The following is a 20216-nucleotide window of genomic DNA, read 5'->3' on the forward strand; positions in this document are numbered from 1 at the left end:
CCCATGAAGACCTATATGATTATTGGGTTTCTACCAATGAGCAAAAAAAATACAACTTGAGCAATGAATTGATAAGTCGAATAAAAACTCTAGAAGAAGAAGAAGAAGAAGAAGAAGAAGAAAGGATATCTCTTGCTCTAGATATACTTGAAAAAAGGACCAGATTATGCAACGATGAGAATGAGCAAGAATACTTGCCAAAAGCGTATGATCCTTTTTTGAGCGGACCGTATCGTGGAACAATAAGAACAATAAAAAAATTCTATTCACATACAATCATGAATGATTTAATTACTTCTACAAATGATTTAATTACTTCTACAAATGATTTAATTACTTCTACAGAAGAAGAAGATGTAGATTCCATAGAAACGTTTTGGATAAATAAGATTCATGGGCTCTTTCCTATTTCTAAAAATTCTCGAGAATTTGAACATGAAAAGAATCCGCTTGATGAGAAATCATCATTTAATTATATTGTTAATTTCTTAACGTCAATCGATGAATCTTCTTTATTTTTATTGGAAGAAGAAAGAAGAATTAATTCAGAAAGTAAAGCAAAATCCTTGAGATTTGTATTCGACATAATTACAACCAATCCAAATGATCAAACAACAACTGAAAAAAAATCCATTGGAATAGAAGAAAAAAAATCCATTGGAATAGAAGAAAAAAAATCCATTGGAATAGAAGAAATCAGTAAAAAGGTTCCTCGATGGTCATACAAATTGACCGATGAATTAGAAGGACTGGATCAAGAAAATGGAGAAGAACAGAAGGAAGATTATGAAATTTGTTCAAGAAAAGCGAAACGGGTGGTGATCTATACTGATAAAAATCTGGATACCGATACTGATAATATTGATCAAGCAGAAGCAGAAGCAGAAGCAGAAGCAGAAGCAGAAGAGGTGGCTTTGATACGTTATTCGCAACAACCAGATTTTAATCGGGGTATAATCCAAGGATCCATGCGTGCTCAAAGACGTAAAACAGTTATTTGGGAAATATTTCAAACAAATGTTCATTCCCCGCTTTTTTTGGATCGAATAGACAAAGTCTTTTTTTTTTCTTTTTTTGATAGATATAGATATCGAATAATTAATCTTATTTTTAGGAATTCCGTGGGGGGAAACCCAGAATCCGAAACTTCCGACTTTGAGGAGGAAGAGGAAGAGACAAACACTGGGAAAAAAAAAGACGAGGAGAAAAAAAAAAAAGAGGAAGATGAACGGATAACAATATCAGAAATTTGGGATAGCATTATATTTGCTCAAGCAATAAGAGGTTTGATGCTGATAACCCAATCTTTTTTTAGAAAAAACATTGTATTGCCTTCATTGATAATAGCTAAAAATATTGGACGTATGTTATTATTCCAATTCCCCGAGTGGTATGAGGATTTGAAGGAATGGAATAGAGAAATACATGTTAAATGCACCTATAATGGTGTTCCATTATCAGAAACAGAATTTCCCCAAGATTGGTTAACAGATGGTATTCAGATAAAGATTTTATTTCCTTTTCGTTTAAAACCTTGGCGAAGATCTAAAATACGATCTCATCATGGAGATCCAATGAAAAAAAAAGGAAAAAAAGAAAATTTTTGTTTTTTAACAGTTTGGGGAATGGAAACGGAACTCCCTTTTGGTTCTCCCCGAAAGCAACCTTCTTTTTTTGAACCCATATATAAGGAACTCAAAAAAAAAATTAGAAAAGTAAAAAAGAACTCTCTAAAAGTTTCAAAAGAAAAAAAAAGATGGGTCATCAAAATAGTTCTAGTTCTAAAACGAGTTCTAAAACGAGTTCTAAAACGAATAGTTCTAGTTCTAAAACGAATAGTTCTAGTTCTAAAACGAACAGTTCTAGTTCTAAAACGAATAATGAAGAAACTTGAAAAAGTGAACCAAATTTCTTTATTTGAATTGAGGAAGGGAAAAGTACATGAACCAAATGAAAATGCAAAAGATTCAAAAAAAAATAATCAGATTATTCACGAATCGACCATTCAAATTCGATCTATGAATTGGACAAATTATTTACTCATAGAAAAAAAAATGAAAGATCTTGCTGATAAGACAATCACAATAAGGAATCAAATAGAAGGAATCACAAAAGACAAGAAGAAAATAGTTCTAGCCTATCATGATAAAAGACCGGAATTACAAAAACATATTTGGCAGATACTTCAAAGAAAAAATACCCGATTAATACGCAAATCACATTATTTTATGAAATCTTTCATTGAAAAAATATACATAGATATCTTGCAATGTATGGTTACCATTTCTAAGGTTAATGCACAACTTTTAAAAAAAACAATTATCAATGAATCCATTTACAACGATGAAAGAAATCAAGAAGGAATTGATGAAACAGATCAAGATACAATGAACTTTATTTCGACTATAAAAAAGTCCTTTTCTAATCCTAATATTAGAAATGATTTAAACACTTATCACGACTTATCTTCCTTGTCCCAAGCATATGTATTTTACAAATTGTCACAAACCCAATTATTTAACAACCATCACCTGAGATCTGTACTTCAATATCACGATCACGGGACCTATCCTTTTATTAAAGACAAGATAAAGTATTATTGTATGACACGAGGAATATTTGATTCCAAATCAAGGTTTGATTCCAAATCAAGGCATAAGAAAATTAATAAGTCTGGAATGAATAAATGGAAAAACTGGTTAAAGGGTCATTATCAATATAATTTTTCTCGGAGCAAATGGTCTCGATTAGTACCGAAAAAATGGCGAAATAGAGTCAATCAACGTTGTACTATTCAAAATAAAGAATCAATGAAATTGTATTCATATAAAAAAGAAAAAGACCGATTAATTCATTACATGAATGAAAATTTTTGTGCAGTGGATTTATCGATGAGTCAAAAAGAAAAATTTAAAAAACACTACAGATATGATCTTTTATCACATGAATATATAAATTATGGGGATAGTAAGGACTCATACACACTGAAACCCGAATCGTTTTATGTATTGCTAAATATGACTATTGATGATTACCTAAAAAAAGGATATTTTATTGATACCCATAAAAATCTGGATAGAAAATATTTGGATTATAGAATTCTTCATTTTTGCCTTAGAAACAATAGTGATATTGAGAACAATAGTGATATTGAGAACAATAGTGATATTGAGAACAATAGTGATATTGAGGACTGGACCGATATGTATATCGGTACCGAAATTTATAAAAATACTAATAAAAATACTAAGACTAAGACTCATCAAAAAAAAATTTTTGATTGGATGGGAATGAATCGAAATTATTCTACCATATCAAATCTAGAACCTTGGTTCTTCCCAGAATTTGTGTTACCTTTTGATGCATATAAGATTAAACCGTGGATCATACCAATCAAATTACTTCTTTCTAATATTTATTATGAAAATGATATTAGTCAAAATCAAAATGAAAAAAATATTAGTCAAAATCAAAATGAAAAAAATATTAGTCAAAATCAAAATAAAAAAAATATTAGTCAAAATCAAAATAAAAAAAATATTAGTCAAAATCAAAATAAAAAAAATATTAGTCAAAATCAAAATAAAAAAAATATTAGTCAAAATCAAAATAAAAAAAATATTAGTCAAAATCAAAATAAAAAAAATATTAGTCAAAATCAAAATAAAAAAAATATTAGTCAAAATCAAAACATCAAAGATTCCGTTAAAATAGAATTTCAAAATTCCAACCAAGAAAAAGAGGGTCAATCAAATCTTGTATCAGATCCACAAAAACAAAACCAAAAGGAATATCTTGAAGAGGATTGCACGAGATCAAACATTAAAAAAGGTAAAAAAAAAAAAAAACAATCCAAGAAAAATAAGGAAGGAGAACTAGATTTGTTCCTGAAAAAATATTTTATTTTTCAATTAAGATGGGATGACCCCTTGAATCAAAAAATTATTAATAATGTTAGGATATATTGTCTCCTACTTAGATTGATAAATCCAAGGGAAATTGCTATATCCTCGATTCAAAGAGGAGAGATGCATCTGGATGTAATGCTGATTCAGAAAGATCTAGCTCTTACAGAATTAATAAAAAGGGGAATATTAATTATCGAACCAATTCGTCTATCTTTAAGAAGGGATGGAAAATTCATTATATATCAAACCATAAGTATTTCATTGATCGATAAGAGTAAACACCAAATTAATAGAAAATACATAAAGAAAAGATATGTTGATAAGAATAATTTGAAAAAATCCACTGGACGACATGGCAATATATTTGTGAATGGGGATCAAGATCATTATAATTTCTTTGTTCCTGAAAATATTCTATCTCCTAGACGTCGTAGAGAATTGAGAATTCTAATTTGTTTCAACTCTCATAATCGGGATATTGTGAATAGAAATCCAGTATTTTGCAACGAAAACAACATAAGAAACTCTGAACAATTTTTGAATGAGGACAAACGTCTTAATACGGATTTAAATAAATTAATTAAATGCAAATTGTTTCTTTGGCCCAATTACCGATTAGAAGATTTAGCTTGTATGAATCGCTATTGGTTTGATACCAATAATGGTAGTCGTTTCAGTATGTCAAGGATACGTATGTATCCACGATTCAGAATTATTTAATAGTATATTTCCTATATATCACATGCCGTTTTCAGTAAATAAAAACCGAAAGATGTACGCATATGGTGTGTTACGTTCTGGTACATGATACGTATTTACTTGTGTATCAATTCAATTGAATCTAGAAAGAAATCTACAGAATCTTTTTAGGTGCAAAGAAATCATTCTCTTTCGTAAATGCAGAAATATATTATCCTTTTCTTTTCTATCTAAATCAAATGGAAAATTTGATTTAGATAGAAACGGATAAATCTAAATTTTTGCGTGTACTAGATTAAAAAAAATTGACATAATATAATAATTATTATTTTATTTTTCCTGATCGGTAAAATCCATGGCATGGAAAAGAAAGAAAAGAAAAAGATAAAAAAAGTTTTATGGTCAAAAATTCATTCATTTCACTTCTTCCACAAGAAGAAAAAGAAGAAAACAGGGGTTCTGTTGAATTTCAAGTATTAAGTTTCACCAATAAGATACGAAGACTTACTTCACATTTGGAATTGCACAAAAGAGATTTTTTATCACAAAGAGGTCTACAAAAAATTCTGAGAAAACGTCAACGTCTGCTGGCTTATTTGTCAAAGAAAAATAGAGCGCGTTATAAGAAATTAATTGACCAGTTGGATATTCGGGAGCCAAAAAATCGTTAATTAAATCGTTTGAATTAGTATAGTAGTTATTAGATTTTTTATTTTGATGAACCTCCTACTTTTTTGAGGAATTCATGAAATAATGAATTAAGGAAGAAAAGATATGACTGTACCGGCTACAAAAAAAGATTTCATGATAGTTAATATGGGTCCTCACCACCCATCAATGCATGGTGTTCTTCGACTGATCGTTACTCTCGATGGTGAAGATGTTATTGACTGTGAACCCATATTGGGCTATTTACACAGAGGGATGGAAAAAATAGCGGAAAACCGAACAATTATACAATATCTGCCTTATGTAACACGTTGGGATTATTTAGCTACTATGTTCACAGAGGCAATAACGGTAAATGCACCAGAACAACTGGAAAATGTTCAAGTACCTAAAAGGGCTAGCTATATCAGAGTAATTATGCTGGAGCTGAGCCGTATAGCTTCTCATTTGTTATGGCTTGGGCCTTTTATGGCGGATATCGGCGCGCAGACTCCCTTTTTCTATATTTTCAGAGAGAGAGAATTGATATATGATTTATTCGAAGCCGCCACAGGTATGCGAATGATGCATAATTATTTCCGCATCGGAGGAGTAGCTGCCGATCTACCTTATGGCTGGATAGATAAATGTTTGGATTTTTGCGATTATTTTTTAACAGGAATTGTTGAATATCAAAAACTCATTACGCGAAATCCCATTTTTTTGGAGCGAGTCGAAGGAGTGGGCATTATTGGTGGAGAGGAAGCAATAAATTGGGGTTTATCAGGACCGATGTTACGAGCTTCTGGAACACAATGGGATCTTCGTAAAATTGATAATTATGAGTGTTACAATGAATTCGATTGGGAAGTCCAATGGCAAAAAGAAGGAGATTCGTTAGCTCGTTATTTAGTACGAATCGGTGAAATGAGGGAATCTATAAAAATAATTCAACAGGCTCTAGAAGGAATTCCTGGAGGACCCTATGAGAATTTAGAAGTCCGACGCTTTGATAGAGCAAAAAATTCCGAATGGAATGATTTTGAATATAGATTTATTAGTAAAAAACCTTCACCCAATTTTGAATTGTCGAAACAAGAACTTTACGTGAGAGTAGAAGCCCCAAAAGGGGAATTAGGAATTTATTTGATAGGAGATAATAGTGTTTTCCCTTGGAGATGGAAAATTCGTCCACCCGGCTTCATAAATTTGCAAATTCTTCCTCAGCTAGTTAAAAGAATGAAATTGGCTGATATCATGACGATACTAGGTAGTATAGATATCATTATGGGAGAGGTTGATCGTTGAAATGATAATTGATACGACAGAAGTACAAACTATCAATTCTTTTTCTATATCGGAATCCTTAAAAGAAGTATATGGACTCATATGGATCTTTGTACCCATTTTGACCCTTATATTGGGAATTACAATAGGGGTACTAGTAATTGTGTGGTTAGAAAGAGAAATATCTGCAGCGATACAACAACGTATTGGGCCTGAATATGCCGGCCCCTTGGGAATTCTTCAAGCTCTAGCAGATGGAACTAAACTACTTTTTAAAGAAGACCTTCTCCCATCTAGAGGAGATGTTCGTTTGTTTAGTATTGGACCGTCTATAGTGGTCATATCAATTCTACTAAGTTATTTAGTAATTCCTTTTGGGTATCGCCTCATTTTAGCCGATCTCAGTATAGGTGTTTTTTTATGGGTCGCCATTTCAAGTATTGCTCCTATTGGGCTTCTTATGTCAGGATACGGATCGAATAATAAATATTCCTTTTCAGGTGGTCTACGAGCTGCTGCTCAATCTATTAGTTATGAAATACCATTAACTCTATGTGTGTTATCAATATCTCTACGTGTGATTCGTTGAACATGAACTTTATACTTCTTTCCTAGAAGTAAAGGAAAGAAGTTGAATGTAATGTATTGAATAGGTATTTTATTTTTTATTCATCATTCGGGTCAATGAGTTAAACCAGATAGTTATATGAGTGAAACAAAACAACTTAGAAGTTTGCAGTAAGAAGATAAAATCTCATTTCATATGTACAAGAATAAAGTTGAAGTAAACATAAGCAGTGTAAACTGTTTACCCCAAGATTAAGATTCTTTCATTAGTCATCATATCTTGGAGCGGGTGTAAAAGATCAACTGTATGGAGTTTTCATTACTGTCTTGTATTTATTACCATGCCGTAGATCAATCAAAAATCAGTGGACGGTTAGGAACACCAAAGTGCACAAAGGATTAGTAATAGAGATAATGTAAGGTATCAAAAAAAGAGATATTTCTACAATTTATAAAACGAATAAAAATAGGGACTTTAAGTTGGTAGAAATGATCAAGCAGTACTTCCCTACGATTCCGATCTAGAGTATGCTCCTATTCACTGATTAAAGAAATGACTATCCAGAACGAATTAATCCCTTATTCTTTTTTTTTCAAAGTACCCTCTTCTGAGATAGAAGAACAGGAACAAAAGAAATGGAATGTAATAATCGAATTAATAAAAAAAAGATATTTATTTATTCTTTTTTCCCATCCATATGGGTGGAATTCCTATCACAATTAATGGACTAATTCCTAATTCTTTAAATTCTTTAGATTTATTGATATAACGAGTATTTTATTGAAGGGCTGAGTTATTACCGAACAAAGAAAAATACATTTTTATTATCATAAGGGATGAGATTAATTCCGAAGCACTTTTTCTTATTCTAGCAAACGGAATTCCATTGGTTTAATTTCGGACTCTCTGATATATCTTTATTCTAGTTATCCCAAAAGAAAAGGGGTGATAATATCGAACTAGTCCTTACATTTATTTGTGGCCATAGAGGAGCCGTATGAAGCTGAGGTCTCATGTACGGTTTTGGAATAGCGATGGAAACAGTAATGTTATTATCGACTATAATTATCTAACAGTTCAAGTACAGTTGATATAGTTGAAGCACAGTCCAAATATGGCTTTTGGGGGTGGAATCTATGGCGTCAGCCCATAGGATTTATAGTTTTCATAATTTCTTCTCTAGCTGAATGTGAGAGATTGCCCTTTGATTTACCAGAAGCAGAGGAGGAATTAGTAGCAGGTTATCAAACCGAATATTCTGGTATCAGATTTGGTTTATTTTATCTTGCTTCTTACCTAAATCTATTAGCTTCTTCGTTATTCGTAACGGTTCTTTACTTAGGTGGGTGGAATTTATCTATTCCGTACATATCCATTCCTGAGCTTTTCGGAATAAAAAAAATAGCTGGAGTCTTTGGAATGACAATTGGTATCTTTATTACATTAGTTAAAGCTTATTTGTTTCTGTTCATTTCTATCACAACAAGATGGACTTTACCTAGGATGAGAATGGACCAGCTATTAAATCTTGGATGGAAATTTCTTTTACCTATTTCTTTGGGTAATCTATTATTGACAACTTCTTCCCAACTTGTTTCACTATAAAATAACAGAATACGATAACGATATTCTAGATTCATAACCTCTTTCAAACAAGAGAAAGAAACATCAATTTATTTATGGATATCTACAATATGTTTCCCATGGTAACTGGGTTCATGAATTATGGTCAACAAACAATACGAGCTGCAAGGTATATTGGTCAAAGTTTCATAATTACCTTATCCCACACAAACCGTTTACCTGTAACTATTCAATATCCTTATGAGAAATCAATTACGTCAGAACGTTTTCGTGGTCGAATTCACTTTGAATTTGATAAATGTATTGCTTGCGAAGTATGTGTTCGTGTATGCCCAATAGATCTACCTGTTGTTGATTGGAGATTGGAAAGAGATATGAAAAAGAAACAATTGCTTAATTATAGTATTGATTTCGGGGTCTGTATATTTTGTGGTAACTGTGTCGAGTATTGTCCAACAAACTGTTTATCAATGACTGAAGAATATGAGCTTTCTACTTATGATCGTCACGAATTGAATTATAATCAAATTGCTTTGAGTCGGTTACCAATGTCAGTAATTGAAGATTACACAATTCAAACAGTTATGAATTCGACTCAAATCAAAATAGATAAAGATAAACCCTTTGATTCAAGAACGATTACCGATTACTAAGATTTTGTTTTGATATAAAAGATCAAAACTTTTTTATTTTGGTTGGTCAGTAACTACAAATAATAATTAGTAACTATAGATTTAATTAGTAACTATAGATTGGTGAGAATCACTCTTTGATTTAAACTTATAATATTTTTATCACGGGAATTTCGAAATATACAATTTCAACTACTTTTTTTATTCTTTTTCTTTTGGATAAAAAGTAAGTAGGATTGGCCCAATAAAATAATTATATCTATATATAAAATTAATATTAAATTAATCCATATTAAGATTTAATTCAATTAGGAACATATCATATACAATAAAAATGGGGTAACCCTTTTCCTTTCCTGGACCATTTAGTAAGGTCATGATTTGACTTATATATTTTTTTTTTTACATATTATACATAATGGATTTACCTGGACCAATACATGATATTCTTGTAGCATTTCTGGGGTCAGTTCTTATATTAGGGGGTCTGGGGGTAGTATTACTTACCAATCCTATTTATTCTGCTTTTTCATTGGGATTGGTTCTTGTTTGTATATCCTTATTCTACATTCCATCGAACTCTTTTTTTGTAGCTGCCGCACAGCTACTTATTTATGTGGGAGCCGTAAATGTCTTAATCATATTTGCGGTAATGTTCATGAATGGTTCAGAATATTCCAATGATTCGTATTTTTGGACCATTGGAGATGGAGTCACTTCACTGGTTTGTACAAGTATTCTTTTTTCACTAATTACTACTATACCAGATACGTCATGGTACGGAATTATTTGGACTACAAGATCAAACCAGATTATAGAACAGGACCTAATAAGTAACGTTCAACAAATTGGGATTCATTTATCGACAGATTTTTATCTTCCCTTTGAACTAATTTCTATAATTCTTTTAGTTTCCTTGATAGGTGCAATTACTATGGCTCGCCAATAATAAATACTTAGAATTTTAAAAGAATTAAAAAGTTTTTAGAATTTTAGAAGTTCTAAATAAATAAAAAATCGAATCGCTTCAATTGTTCATATTGAAATGAATCGAGATTGATAAGGAGTTAGTCAATGATGTTCGAGCATGTACTTTTTTTGAGTGTTTATTTATTTTCTATCGGTCTCTATGGATTGATCACAAGTCGAAACATGGTTAGAGCACTTATGTGTCTTGAGCTTATACTAAATTCGGTTAATATTAATCTTGTAACATTTTCTGATATATTTGATAGTCGCCAATTAAAAGGAAACATTTTCTCAATCTTTATTATAGCTGTTGCAGCTGCTGAAGCAGCTATTGGTCTAGCTATTGTTTCGTCGATTCATCGAAACAGAAAATCAACTCGTATCAATCAATCGAATTTGTTGAATAATTAGTGATAATTATCATGATCATATATTGAATAATCAGTTATAATGATCATATAAATCAAGACACCACACAACATGATAAAGCATAAGAAAATATAAATGAAATTGGAATATTTTTCTATTTCTATTCTTTCACTTTCATATTCCATTAATGAAAAATAATTATATTCTTAATTTAATTGGTATTATAATTTTTTTATTTCGTTTTTTATTTGTTTATTTTATTTAATTTTAATGTATTTAAATTTTAATGTTTTTAATGTATTTTTAATGTATTATATATAATAATATAAATGTATTATATAATAATATACTGCATAATATTATAAATATTATAATAAAATAATAAAAATAATATTATTAAATAATAATATGTTAATCATATTACGAAAATAAATTAAATTACTAATTTAGTTTTATTTTTATATATTCATATTTCATATTGAAAATATGAATATTGAAATATTGATTTGAATGATTGATCAATTTGTTTTGTCGGCCAATTTTTATTTACACATGTGACTCGTATGATCATGATTTTTGAAACGGAAATCAAAGTCTCTTGGCTTTTTCTCATGAACAGATTTAGAAATATATTGATTCTTAAAATTTTAATAAACCACTGCTTCGTCTGGTGTCTATAATATAAATACTAATTTTCTACCAGATTGAAAATTTTTGATGTTAAAATCTGGAATTTATAGATCCAATGTCACATTCAGTAAAAATTTATGATACATGTATAGGGTGTACTCAATGTGTACGAGCCTGCCCCACAGACGTATTGGAAATGATACCTTGGGACGGATGTAAAGCTAAGCAAATTGCTTCCGCACCAAGAACCGAGGACTGTGTGGGTTGTAAGAGATGTGAATCCGCCTGCCCCACGGATTTTTTGAGTGTCCGTGTTTATTTATCATATGAAACAACTCGCAGCATGGGTCTAGGTTATTGATACGTTACAAAAAAATCCACTTGAATCAATTGATTCCTCTTTACCGACAAAAGCCCGTACTCGAGAAAATATATTATTCTATTCCGAGCACGGGTTTTTCTGGTCAAACGTATCTTGTCTTTATCACGAGTTATTTTCCTTGGTTAACAATACTTGTTGTTTTGCCGATATCCGTCGGTTCTTCCATTTTCTTTCTTCCTCATAAAGGAAATAAGATGTTTAGGTGGTATGCTATATGTATATGCTCGTTGGAACTCCTTCTAACAACCTATGTTTTCTGTTATCATTTCCAATTGGACGATCCATTAACCCAATTGGAGGAAGATTTAAAATGGATAGATGTTTTTGATTTTCACTGGAGACTGGGAATCGATGGGCTTTCCATAGGACCTATTTTACTGACAGGATTTATCACCACTTTAGCTACCTTAGCGGCTTGGCCAGTTACTCGAAATTCGCGATTGTTCTATTTTCTCATGTTAGCAATGTACAGCGGTCAAATAGGATTATTTTCTTCTAGAGACCTTTTACTTTTTTTCATGCTGTGGGAGTTAGAATTAATTCCTGTTTATTTACTTTTATCCATGTGGGGGGGAAAGAAACGTCTCTACTCGGCCACAAAGTTTATTTTGTACACTGCGGGGGGCTCCATTTTTCTCTTAATAGGAGTTCTAGGTATGGGTTTATATGGCCCTAATGAACCCACATTAGATTTTTCAAAATTAACTAATCAATCATATCCTGTGGCATTGGAAATAATATTATATTTTGGATTCCTTATTGCTTATGCTGTCAAATCGCCGATTATACCCCTACATACGTGGTTACCAGATACCCATGGAGAAGCACATTACAGTACATGTATGCTTCTAGCTGGAATCTTATTAAAAATGGGCGCATATGGACTTATTCGGATCAATATGGAATTATTACCCCACGCTCATTCTATATTTTCTCCCTGGTTGGTAATAGTGGGAACGATTCAAATAATCTATGCAGCTTCAACCTCTCTCGGTCAACGGAATTTAAAAAAAAGAATAGCCTATTCCTCTGTATCTCACATGGGTTTCACAATTATAGGAATTGGTTCTATAACCGGAATGGGACTCAACGGTGCCATTTTACAAATACTCTCTCATGGATTTATTGGTGCTGCGCTTTTTTTCTTGGCAGGAACGAGTTGTGATAGAATACGTCTTGTTTATCTCGACGAAATGGGGGGGGTATCGATCCCAATGCCAAAACTATTTACCATGTTCAGTAGTTTTTCGATGGCTTCTCTTGCATTGCCAGGAATGAGTGGTTTTGTTGCGGAATTATTAGTATTTTTTGGAATAATTACTAGTCCAAAATACCTTTTAATGCCAAAAATGCTAATTACTTTTGTAATGGCAATTGGAATGATATTAACTCCTATTTATTTATTATCTATGTTACGTCAGATGTTCTATGGATACAAGCTATTCAATGTTCCAAACTCTAATTTTGCGGATTCTGGACCACGAGAACTATTTGTTTCAATCTGTATCTTTCTACCCGTAATAGGTATTGGTATTTATCCGGATTTCGTTCTCTCGCTATCAGTTGACAGGGTGCAAGCTATCCTATCTAATTACTTTCATCGATAGTCTTTCATTAATAATACGGAAATATAATTTTTGTCTTTGATTTTAAGATTTTTAAAATCGTTCGCTGTACAATGCAAAAGAATAAAGTGAATTAGAATTGTAATGAGATGCATTTTGAGTTTTTGAGAACCGTTTTGAATAAGGAATGATTCAAACGGTTCTCAAAAACTCGCACAAACAAGAAGCTTTTTATATATATATGGGATGATGTTCTTATGTATTCTTTATGTAGTTTATTCAATTATTTATCTGTGTAGTTTATTCAAGTAGATGTTAATGTGAATGAACCATAACTATGTAGACCTATTCCTAATAGATTGATTCCAAAATAACATACCCAAATTATAAGAAATCCTATAGAAGCCACAAGTGCCGAATTCATACTTTGCAAACTTTGATTTGTTCTACTTCTAATATGTATTCTAGTTCTAGTATGTAAATAAATCGCGAATATGGTCCAAGTAATAAAAGCCCAAGTTTCTTTGGGGTCCCAATTCCAATAAGATCCCCATGCCTCATTAGCCCATACTGCTCCACAAAGAATGCCTATGGTTAAAAAGGTAAATCCTAAACTAATGACACGATAACTCCAATAATCCAAACGTTGAGTCAATTGATATTTATAATAATTTCGAAATGAAAGAAAAGAAGTGTTTTTAAAAACACTTCTTTTTTCATTCAAATATTGAATCTCACCAAAGAAAAATGGTTTAATTAAGAAATTATTACCTTTACAAAAAATATCGATGTTTTTTCGAAATGTAATGACTAGAAGAGCGACTGATAATAGTGATCCGCATAAAAGAGCTGCATAGCTTAATAACATCATACTTACGTGCATCATTAACCACTGAGATTGTAGAGCAGGTACTAATATTGCGGATTGATGCATTTCAGTTAAAAAACCCGACGTGGCAAAGCCTTGTGTAAAAATGGTACTTGGTGCGGTTATTGTGCTTAAATCATTTTTATGGTTCCCCATCTTGGAAATCATATGAATAATGGAGAAACTGCACGAAAGGAAGATTAATGACTCGTATAAATTACTTAACGGAAAATGTCCTGAAGAAATCCAACGAGAAACTAATAATCCTGTTATAGAGAAAAAAGTGGCTATCATCCCTTTTTCCAATGAATCACGCAATCCTACGATTTCGCGGACTAATAAGATCATTAAATGAATCGTAATCACAATTGAAATTATCGAAAAAGAGATATGAGTTAATATATGTTCTAAAGTTGTAAATATCATAAAAAGGGGTCCCATTAGAGAATTTAAATCGAGAATTGAATACATTATAGGATCCATTGTGTCTCTTTTAGAGGATTTATTTTCTAGGATTTCAAGGATGCCGCCACTCGGACTCGAACCGAGATGCTCTAGCACTGCTTCCTAAGAGCAGCGTGTCTACCAATTTCACCATGGCGGCTTACTTGAAATAATAATAGTCAATTCATGTTGAATCGTCGAGAATCAAGGATTCAATATAGTTTAGTAAACATTAGAATCGATAAATCAAAATTCATTTAAATTCCTATTTGAATCTCTATTCAAAAAAAGAATCTTTAGTTGGGATCATTGTAAGTTTAGTTTTAATAATAAAGTAAGTTTAGTTTTAGTAAGTTTAGTTTTAATAATAAACTTTCGCGTACTAGAAACTAAGTTCTTCCAAAACAGTTAGAACTCAATAGTTTTGTTGTCTGTCGAGGTATAGAACTAAGAATTGTTCATTTTCTATTTTTTGATTCGTTTTTTATTTATCCGATTTGATTTCATAGATTCAAACAAAATGAAAAAAAAAATATTTTTTTTTTCAATGAAGAAGATTAAATAACCAGGATTTCATATGTATAACAATTTCATCACTAAATCAAAAGAATTTGAAATTTTCTAACGATTTCGACACCTTAGTATCATTCCTTAGTATCATTAGAGTATTAATACTCTTCATATTATATATAATGGTCTCTTCATTATATATATAATGCATAATGGTAAGATTTACCAAACTAATTAGGTTTTTGTTAGGCATATAAGAAACAAAAGAATTTTCATTTCTATCGTAATCATACTCTACTTTTCACAATAGAAAAATATTTTTCTATTGTGAAAAAAGTAGATAGAAAAAATATTCAGAATTCGATATACATACCTTTATTCTACATACCACATCTACATACTACAACAGCTAGTTCTAACTCATATTGATATTGAGGAGTTCAATACATTAATTAATGTGAATCGTTCATCTTAAAAAATTCGAAGTTCTTCGGGTATGTCAATTCCGATTATTCCAAGACTTTATTATTTGTTTGTTGCACAAAAAAACTTTTTGAACGTCCGGTGGAAACCGATTTCGCTAAGGAAAAAGCCTTTACTGCAGCTAAAAATCCTTTTTTTTTCCAAATATTTTTACGAATACGTTTTTTTGACATAGAAGTACGCTTTTTGGGAACTGCCATTCAAAAAGGGTTACCAGTTTTTATCGTTGTATGTGAAAGACATGTATTGTTTTGTTCAAAATAGATTGTTCCTTTTAGTCATTATCTATACTTATTCCCTGGTAGAATAGTTTTAAAAAAAGCATTTTCGAATATGTTTAAAACCTATTAAAAAATATATTTAAAACCTATTAAAAAATATATTTAAAACCTGTTTGAAAATATATTTTAAACCTATTAAAACATATAATTTTATTAAAACATAATTAGAATCAAGTACTCCTTTTGGTATAACTCTTTTTTCTTATTATACTATATAATATGGCTATAAATTACCAGAATAGAATATTCTACTAAGACTAGACTAGAATAGTAGAATTATTAAAGATTTCATTTTGTTTTCTTATGGAACATACATATCAATATGCATGGATAATACCTTTTCTTCCACTTCCAGTTACTGTGTCAATAGGATTTGGACTTCTACTGATTCCGACAGCAACAAAAAATATTCGTCGTATATGGGCTTTTCCTAGTGTTTTACTGTTAAGTATAGTTATGGGGTTTTCAGCCAATTTATCTATTCAACAAATACATGGAAGTTCTATCTATCAATATCTATGGTCTTGGACCATCAATAATGATTTTTCCTTAGAGTTCGGATATTTGATCGACCCACTTAGTTCTATTATGTCAATACTAATTACTACTGTTGGAATCTTGGTTCTTATTTATAGTGACAATTATATGTCTCATGATCAAGGATATCTGAGATTTTTTGCTTATATGAGTTTTTTCAATGCTTCCATGTTGGGATTAGTTACCAGTTCCAATTTGATACAAATTTATATTTTTTGGGAACTGGTGGGGATGTGTTCCTATTTATTAATAGGATTTTGGTTCACACGACCGACTGCAGCAAGTGCTTGTCAAAAAGCTTTTGTAACTAACCGTGTAGGGGATTTTGGTTTATTATTAGGAATTTTAGGTTTTTATTGGATAACAGGTAGTTTCGAATTTCGGGATTTGTTCGAAATAACTAATAACTTGATCCATAATAATGGTGTCAGTTCTTTATTTGCTACTTTGTGTGCCTCTTTATTATTCATTGGTGCAGTTGCTAAATCCGCACAATTCCCCCTTCACGTATGGTTACCCGATGCCATGGAAGGACCCACTCCCATCTCGGCTCTTATACACGCTGCTACTATGGTAGCAGCAGGAATTTTTCTTGTAGCTCGACTTCTTCCTATTTTCATAGCTATACCTTACATAATGAATTTCATATCTTTAATAGGTGTAATAACAGTACTACTAGGAGCTACTTTGGCTCTTGCTCAAAGAGATATAAAAAGAAGTTTAGCCTATTCTACAATGTCTCAATTGGGTTATATTATGTTAGCTCTAGGTATAGGTTCTTATCGAGCTGCTTTATTCCATTTGATTACCCATGCCTATTCTAAAGCTTTATTGTTTTTGGGATCCGGATCCATTATTCATTCAATGGAACCTATTGTTGGATATTCGCCAGAAAAAAGTCAGAATATGGCTCTTATGGGTGGTTTAAGAAGATATGTTCCAATTACAAGAACTACTTTTTTATTGGGTACACTTTCTATTTGCGGTATTCCACCTCTTGCTTGTTTTTGGTCCAAAGATGAAATTCTTAATGATAGTTGGTTGTATTCACCAATTTTCGCAATAATAGCTTGTTTCACAGCAGGATTGACTGCATTTTATATGTTTCGGGTGTATTTACTTACCTTTGATGGACATTTGCGCGTTCATTTTCAAGATTACAGTAGCACAAAAAATAGTTCGTCCTATTCAATATCTCTATGGGGAAAGGAGGTAGCCAAAGCAGTCAATAGAAATTTACCTTTATCAACAATGAATAATAGGGTCTTCTTTTTTTCAAAGGATATGTATAAAATTGATAATAATCTAAAAAAATGCATACGATACTTTAATACTTCTTTCGAAAAAAAGTACACTTCTATGTACCCTCGCGAAGTGGACAATACTATGCTATTTCCTCTGCTTATATTGGTATTATTTACTTTGTTTGTTGGATCAATAGGAATTCATTTTGATCAAGGAGTAATAGATTTGGATATATTATCCAAATGGTTAACTCCACTCACAAACCTTTTCCATCCAAATTCGAGTTATTCTGTGGATTGGTATGAATTTTTTACAAATGCAATTTTTTCAGTAAGTATAGCTATTTCCGGACTATTCATAGCATATATCTTATATGGGTCTGCTTATTCGTTTTTCCGGAATTTGAACTTTATCAATGCATTTGTAAAAGGTGGTCCTAAAAGGATTCTCTTGGACCAAATAAAAAATGGGATATACAATTGGTCATATAATCGTGGTTACATAGATATTTTTTATACTAAGGTTTTTACCATGGGTATAAGGGGATTAACCGAACTAACTCAGTTTTTTGATAGATATATAATTGATGGAATTACAAATGGGGTTGGCATTGCAAGTTTTTTTATAGGGGAAGGAATCAAATCCATGGGAGGTGGACGAATCTCTTCTTATCTATTCTTTTATTTATTTTATGCATCAATATCTTTATTCATTTTTTTATTTTTTTTATAAATTTATATTTTATAAATTTATAAATATAAACCAACTTAAAGTCCCTATTTTTATTCGTTTTATAAATTGTAGAAATATCTCTTTTTTTGATACCTTACATTATCTCTATTACTAATCCTTTGTGCACTTTGGTGTTCCTAACCGTCCACTGATTTTTGATTGATCTACGGCATGGTAATAAATACAAGACAGTAATGAAAACTCCATACAGTTGATCTTTTACACCCGCTCCAAGATATGATGACTAATGAAAGAATCTTAATCTTGGGGTAAACAGTTTACACTGCTTATGTTTACTTCAACTTTATTCTTGTACATATGAAATGAGATTTTATCTTCTTACTGCAAACTTCTAAGTTGTTTTGTTTCACTCATATAACTATCTGGTTTAACTCATTGACCCGAATGATGAATAAAAAATAAAATACCTATTCAATACATTACATTCAACTTCTTTCCTTTACTTCTAGGAAAGAAGTATAAAGTTCATGTTCAACGAATCACACGTAGAGATATTGATAACACACATAGAGTTAATGGTATTTCATAACTAATAGATTGAGCAGCAGCTCGTAGACCACCTGAAAAGGAATATTTATTATTCGATCCGTATCCTGACATAAGAAGCCCAATAGGAGCAATACTTGAAATGGCGACCCATAAAAAAACACCTATACTGAGATCGGCTAAAATGAGGCGATACCCAAAAGGAATTACTAAATAACTTAGTAGAATTGATATGACCACTATAGACGGTCCAATACTAAACAAACGAACATCTCCTCTAGATGGGAGAAGGTCTTCTTTAAAAAGTAGTTTAGTTCCATCTGCTAGAGCTTGAAGAATTCCCAAGGGGCCGGCATATTCAGGCCCAATACGTTGTTGTATCGCTGCAGATATTTCTCTTTCTAACCACACAATTACTAGTACCCCTATTGTAATTCCCAATATAAGGGTCAAAATGGGTACAAAGATCCATATGAGTCCATATACTTCTTTTAAGGATTCCGATATAGAAAAAGAATTGATAGTTTGTACTTCTGTCGTATCAATTATCATTTCAACGATCAACCTCTCCCATAATGATATCTATACTACCTAGTATCGTCATGATATCAGCCAATTTCATTCTTTTAACTAGCTGAGGAAGAATTTGCAAATTTATGAAGCCGGGTGGACGAATTTTCCATCTCCAAGGGAAAACACTATTATCTCCTATCAAATAAATTCCTAATTCCCCTTTTGGGGCTTCTACTCTCACGTAAAGTTCTTGTTTCGACAATTCAAAATTGGGTGAAGGTTTTTTTACTAATAAATCTATATTCAAAATCATTCCATTCGGAATTTTTTGCTCTATCAAAGCGTCGGACTTCTAAATTCTCATAGGGTCCCTCCAGGAATTCCTTCTAGAGCCTGTTGAATTATTTTTATAGATTCCCTCATTTCACCGATTCGTACTAAATAACGAGCTAACGAATCTCCTTCTTTTTGCCATTGGACTTCCCAATCGAATTCATTGTAACACTCATAATTATCAATTTTACGAAGATCCCATTGTGTTCCAGAAGCTCGTAACATCGGTCCTGATAAACCCCAATTTATTGCTTCCTCTCCACCAATAATGCCCACTTCCTTCGACTCGCTCCAAAAAAATGGGATTTCGCGTAATGAGTTTTTGATATTCAACAATTCCTGTTAAAAAATAATCGCAAAAATCCAAACATTTATCTATCCAGCCATAAGGTAGATCGGCAGCTACTCCTCCGATGCGGAAATAATTATGCATCATTCGCATACCTGTGGCGGCTTCGAATAAATCATATATCAATTCTCTCTCTCTGAAAATATAGAAAAGGGAGTCTGCGCGCCGATATC

The 20216-nt window shown here is 31.6% G+C and overlaps 1 protein-coding gene across 1 annotated transcript; it reads left to right on the forward strand.

Moving 5' to 3' along the window:
- The first annotated feature begins 11062 nt into the window (after positions 1-11062).
- LOC135664110 (NAD(P)H-quinone oxidoreductase chain 4, chloroplastic) lies at positions 11063-13989 on the forward strand. Its single transcript, XM_065176927.1, has one exon. The coding sequence runs from the start codon at positions 11871-11873 to the stop codon at positions 13281-13283; it is 1413 nt and encodes a 470-aa protein (XP_065032999.1). The 5' UTR covers positions 11063-11870; the 3' UTR covers positions 13284-13989.
- The last annotated feature ends 6227 nt before the right edge of the window (positions 13990-20216 follow it).

Source organism: Musa acuminata, unplaced genomic scaffold (assembly GCF_036884655.1).
Source record: "Musa acuminata AAA Group cultivar baxijiao unplaced genomic scaffold, Cavendish_Baxijiao_AAA HiC_scaffold_797, whole genome shotgun sequence".
Classification (NCBI taxonomy): domain Eukaryota; kingdom Viridiplantae; phylum Streptophyta; class Magnoliopsida; order Zingiberales; family Musaceae; genus Musa; species Musa acuminata.